This window comes from Dipteris shenzhenensis, chromosome 32 (genome assembly GCF_047967505.1).
Source record: "Dipteris shenzhenensis isolate YYH24624 ecotype China chromosome 32, Dip_SZ_1.0, whole genome shotgun sequence".
Lineage (NCBI taxonomy): Eukaryota > Viridiplantae > Streptophyta > Polypodiopsida > Gleicheniales > Dipteridaceae > Dipteris > Dipteris shenzhenensis.
In genome coordinates, this window is record NC_141627.1 from 44,137,588 (window position 1) to 44,143,574 (window position 5,987).

The window sequence follows — 5,987 nt, forward strand, 5'->3', positions numbered from 1 at the left end:
TTTGCCAAATGAAGACCAAGGATGAATGAGTAGGAGGGGTAAGGAGTGGAAGGTGGATGAGGTTTTAGCAATGTGTCATTAGGTCATGGAATATCAATGGTAGTAAAGCGGTTAAGCCATGGGCTTATCAAAGGTTCACAAGGAGGATTAGGTTGATAATGTTGGCTTTACAAGAGACCAAGATTTTGGTTTTTGATGGGGTTTCGCATTTGTAGGCATTGGAAGTATATAGAATTTGTGTGAATAACCCGATAAGGGTTAGGGGGTGTTGTTTATTGATTAGGAAGGCAGGCGAGTGTGATGCCAATATATTATTTGTACTATCAGTATATCATGATTGGTTGGTTTGTAATCTAGATAATGGATGGTGATTCAGTGCGTAATCTGCATTTGAAGCGGGATGACTGTGCATAATGATGTGATTATGTGAACACATGATCACCACACAAAAACCTACCCTCCTACATGACCCCCTCGAGAATATGCCTAACGTTGTACAACGCCCACTAAATTGCATTGATGTTGATGTGTTAACAGCAAGGTCCTTTGCCCCTAAATTCAATTCCATTTGCTCTATCTATTTCCATGCATTCACTTTCATGTTCTTTATCCTCTCCTTGTCATGTTCCTTTATTGGTAACCAAGAGCGTAACCAAGGGAATTTCTGCTCACTTTCATGTAGGATTTCTTTCCGTCTTCAATAACCTTGACCTTTGTATTTGTTTGTTGAATGGTCAAGACTCAAGAGAATACACATGCAAGTTGCATCATGAGTCACCTTTCCGCTGTGACACCACATATGCACATCTGTTCTGCCAATGGCTTTATTGGTTGAGCAGATTCTATGTTGGAGCCAGAGGAGTTGGTTTGGTGGGTTCTCACAAACTCAGGGACAAAATTGTGCCATCTTCTTAGTCTTTGCTATAACCATGTCTATGAACTTCTAATAGGATAGGTAACCTTAGGCTGTGGACACCAGCAATAAAGCCAAGTCCAAATTGGGCACATAACCTTCTTCCTTTGTTTGTGCATTCAGTCTCTTTACTTTCCACACGTATCATTGCCTTTTGGGTGGCCCTCGCCTCCTACAACAAATGCATGCACCTTGTTACCAACTTCAATAGCGGCCTTCCCTGGCTTCTTCCATGCATATCCAACCTTTCTCAGTTCTTCTACTTCAGCTGCCTCCTCTAGCATGCCGGCTTCAGCATATATGCTTGACATGAGCAAGTGTCCAGCAGCTTTTATGCGATCCAGTAGAAGAATGTGATCAAAACACCACCTTCCTAGCTTCACATTGCCATGTGTTCTGCAATGAGTTAACAAAGATGTCAACACTGTGAAATTGGATTGGAAGGGCATAGTCTGAAGCAAATCTTCTGCCTCGGATAAATTGCCTGCACGTCCAAGGAGGTCAACCATACAGTTATAATGGTCAATGGAGGGTGTGAGGCCATGGTCTGCCATCATTGACTGAAAATAGTAACGTCCTGCATCCATGAGCCCCATATGACTGCACGCAGACAGAAGAGAGACAATTGTCAGACCATCTGGCTTCAAGCCTTCTTGTTGCATGCCCTCAAAATACTGGAGGGCTGAGAGAGTGTTACTATGCTGGGAGTATCCTGAAATAATGGCATTCCATGCCACCACATCTCTCTCAGGCACTCTCTCAAATTCTCGCTGGGCATCCTGAAGACTTCCACACTTGGCATACATGTCAATGACTGTGTTAGTGACAAATATTTCAGACTCAAATCCACCTTCCACAACAAGAGAATGAATCCGCCTACCCTGATCTAAGGCACCTATGTTGGAACACACTTTAAGAGTGCAAACAAACGTGCCACTGCCAAGCTCCATGCCCTCTTTTTGCATCTTCTGAAAGAGTTGGAGAGCCTCCTGATTGTGTCCATGTTGAGCGTAGCCTGCTATCAACGCATTCCATGTCACCACATCGGGCCTCGACAATCTCTCGAACAAATATTCTGCTTGTTCAATGCTCCCGCACTTAGTGTACATGTCAATCAGAGTATTATTAACAGACATATCAAACTCGATGCCGCTCTCAATAAGATTAGCATGAATCAGCATGCCCTGGTCTAGGGCTGCTAAACAGGAACAGGCTTTCAGAACGCTGACAAATGTGGCATTGTTTGGCTTCAAACCCTTGTCTTGCATTTGATGAAAAAGTTTGAGAGCCTCATGACCATTTCCATGCTGCACATGTGAGGCAATCAGTCCGTTCCAAGTCACTTGATTCGGCTTCATGCCCTCTTGTTGCATTTCCTGGAGAAGTCTTAAAACTTCTTTGCCATGCCCAAGTTGCGCATATCCAGTTATCAGTACGGTCCATGAAACAACACTTCGATATGACAATTCTGCAAACACCCTACGCGAATCATCAATGCTCCCACACTTGGCATACATATCAATGAGCGTGTTACCAACAATAATATTCGATTTAGAGCCATTTTCAATTATCTGGACATGAATTACCTTGCCCTGTGTCAGAGCGATTGCATTGGCACATGCTTGCAGGACAGCCACAAAAACAAACTCATCCGGTTGCACATTAGACTGTTGCATTCGCTGATATAGGCTGATAGCCTCCTCATCTTCTCCAAGCTTTGCATGTGCGGAGATAATTGCACTCCATGTGAAAACGTTTGGTTCAGGTAGTTTGCCGAACACCGATTTTGCTTCCAACAAATTTCCACAAGAGGCAAACAAACGTATTTGGGAGTTTGCCAAAAAAGCATTTGAATCATATTCAGTTCTCAAAATCAGGGATTGAACTTCCTTTCCCATGGCCATGTTTTTCGTCTTGATGCACCCTTGAAGAAGACAATAGAAGATGTTGGTAGAAAGATGAATTCCTCGTCGGTCCATGAGAACCACTGCCTGCAATGCATCATCAAGCCTTCCCTTTTCGCACAGTTTTTTTATTTCCTCGAAAGTGCCAGAAAACTTATCACTTCCTGCTATCCTGCATGATGTAGACGCAGCAGTATCATGCCTGAGAATTCTTCACAAGACTCAAAGGTAGCAGCGTGAGGAACTCTGAAATAACGAACGGCAGATGCCTAGCTGTACAATATGGGAAAGTTCCACACACCAACGATGGTACACCTTAAGCAGCTTCCGCTTGGAGGTTCCAAATTCAAACCCGGGGGTGTTCTTAGTCCACAAAAAGACTCTGGTCTGCCCTGCTTTGAGGCTGCCAGTCGTGCTTCTACCCAAGAGGGATTCGACCAATTGTCTATCCACAAGGCCTCCTTTGTTTCACAGTGAACAAAGTCTGGAGATGTCGGATTTCTCTGTAAGAGGCACGCAGGCTACGCTTAAAGAAGAATGCAGGAGACCAACAACCTGTAAATTTCGATAACCCGAAAAGCAAATAAACAAGACCAACAAACTGTAATCTTCTGTAACTATTCACAGGCTGAACTCCCATTTTTCCTACGCTGCTCCCGCCAGACAGTCGATGAAACAAAAAACACTACGAAAAATGTGGAGGCATCTGAAGCTCACCTTTTTTAGGCTACTATTATCCCGCCATCGCGAAGGATCTGCAAAAAACTTCTGCCACAATTGCTCTATTACCATTTCTTTCTCTGCAATACAAATCCTTATGCCGTTAGTAATTTGCATTTGGGCTGGCACTATCGTTCCATTTATTTAAGTACGGTACCAAAGCTCACCTTTCCTTCGACCGCTGGTGGTGCCAGGATGCCTCCAATTGCTTGCTGTTGAAGAGAATGCTGCAGAAAGTTGCATGTCCCAGCTTGTCCCCAGGAAATTCGCACTGGCTGGAATGTTGTCTCCAGAAGAAAGTTCTATATCGTAGGTGCAATCCCGAGATCCAATTTGAGGAGAATTGCTGATTCTTGAGCACAGAAGAGGTCTTCTAAGGGCATGCGGGGTTGCCCTTCCCATATATATATGATCCAACGTTTCCCAGAGCTGCTACTTAGCTGCAATCGAGTCCTAAGTCCAACGGTGAACGGATGGAGAGAGAGGTAAACGCATATATGGGTACATCTTTAATGGCTCCTTGTCACAAATGAATTTGATGTTGGAGGAATGAAATGTTTGGGAATCGGGATATCGAGGACCCTCGCTTTCAAAGCTCGATATGCTCAACAAGATGAACATGCTTAGTTCAAACGGCCTGCCTTTTTGGCCCTGCAAGGGTCTTAGGGAAGGTTGGGTTTTTGGGGCTTGGGTTGGGAAAAGAGTGGGTTTATGTGTTGTTGGTCAATTTGACCAGGTTAGTGGGACTAGATGAGTTCATATGCGGGCTAGGTTGTGGTTAGTGACGTAGTTGGTAGATAGGGGTTAGGTTAGGGGTAGGTTTTGTGTATGGTTAGAATTAGTTTAGGTCTTCTGTTGGTAGAGACCTTCACCTTTTTGGCTGCTCATTCTCTGTACAGACCTCTCCACCATCTTCGCCGCTCTTTCTCTTCTGTGCATAGCTCCTTCTCTGCACAGCTCTTTCTGTGTACAGCTCCTTCTCTGCACAGTTCGCTCGCTGATGCCCTTTTCTGAAGAGCGCCTCTTCTGCTCGTGCTGCCGCTCTCCTGCTCAATTTTCTACTCAGGCTGCCGCTCTTCTGTCGAGTCTTTTCCCTTCATCTCCTCCTGGCGCTCGTGCTCTTTTTTGCAGCGTACTTGCTCTGGCGTTATCCCTTCTGTTCTACAAAGCTATTAGTGGAGCAGCTGTTTTTTCGGGAGAAGGATTTCGATGCTGCAGTGGTTGTCCGATTCATCCGCCTGCAGATGCGGGTTGAAAGGGGCAGAGCATACACATATTCACACCCTGTGGAACCAGTCATGCAACACGTTGTTGCTGCATGAGGGTTATGAAGGGTATACACAATCTATCGTGTGTGTTACTATCATTTTTTGTGCAAGCTGTCATTATTTCTCGGAGACTTCTTGTTATTGTGTTTTCCATTTGTGAAGTGCAATATGTTGTAGCCGAGTATGGATCGATAATGTATTGTATGTCCATGTTTGATTGTGACAAAAACTCATTTCATGATTGAAAGCATTTGTGAAAACGTCTTTTGGTTGTCTTTTTAAGAACAGGGTTGTTTTTGTAATCGATGAACGTAGTGCTAGTATATATGTTGAAATGTCAATTCCAATATCGACTATCCATTCAGCAAATTTCATTTGTGTGTCGGGTGCTATACGATTTATACTTGTAGAAATAGATTGATATATTTGTTTGTAACTATGAATCATGCTTTGTGATAGTGGTTCCAATATCATTGTTTCATGTAGTGGAGGCTTCGGATAGTGAAATCTGCAGTTGTTGCTGTTGCTTTTTTTGCAAGTGAATTTGTGTTTATGTGTTTGTATGTCTTTAATGTTTGTTGGTAGCAAGCTCCTATCGCATGTTATGTATTTGTCAATAAAGGAGACAATTTTCTCATCCTCATGAATACCATATATAGGTCCATGTTGTACCCATAAAATTCCGTGTTCATGCTGACTTTCTCTGTTTTGGAATTTTGTAACGAAAAAGTAGTCCATAAAATTTTCGAGTAATCGTTTGTCTTTCATTATCAAATTTAGGATTTTTTGGAGTTTGTGTGTAATATCTTGCAATATCCTCGGGTCGTCTCTTATTAGTTCTCTTAATGTGGCAGTTAAGTCTTTGTCTTTCTCTTGTGTTTTGTTGTTGTTTGAGTACTTTTGTTGTAGACATCTTGTCAAACGTTGCCCTAATCTTTCTGCACACGATAGCATCATAAAAAAGGTTGGGCATCCCAATTGTCTCATCATTGCAAACGCATCTTTCCTGAGTTTCTCTTTGTAGTCTGGCAAAGTCCGCAAATTCTCAAAGTCCTTGTATCCTATTCTAGAATTTAAAATAGCGTTAATGTTTGTGTCATTCATAACATCCTTTGCATATATTATTTTATTTTGTAGCACTCCTTTACGCAAACGAACCCAAACTGATTGCATGACCTTATT

General features: G+C 42.9%; 1 protein-coding gene across 2 annotated transcripts; it reads right to left on the reverse strand.

Moving 5' to 3' along the window:
• Positions 1–595: 595 nt before the first annotated feature.
• On the reverse strand, positions 596–4,132 carry LOC147880818 (pentatricopeptide repeat-containing protein At2g13600-like). Of its 2 annotated transcripts, XM_087370921.1 has the most exons (5): positions 3,705–4,132; positions 3,535–3,617; positions 3,133–3,320; positions 1,794–2,989; positions 1,528–1,707 (listed from the first exon to the last, which is right to left on the reverse strand). In XM_087370921.1, exons 1-5 carry the CDS (start codon positions 3,937–3,939, stop codon positions 1,673–1,675), a joined length of 1,737 nt encoding a protein of 578 aa, XP_087227047.1. In that variant the 5' UTR covers positions 3,940–4,132; the 3' UTR covers positions 1,528–1,672. The 2 variants fall into 2 exon arrangements, with proteins under 2 accessions (XP_087227046.1, XP_087227047.1); XM_087370920.1 differs by having other exon boundaries at positions 596–2,989.
• Positions 4,133–5,987: the final 1,855 nt, after the last annotated feature.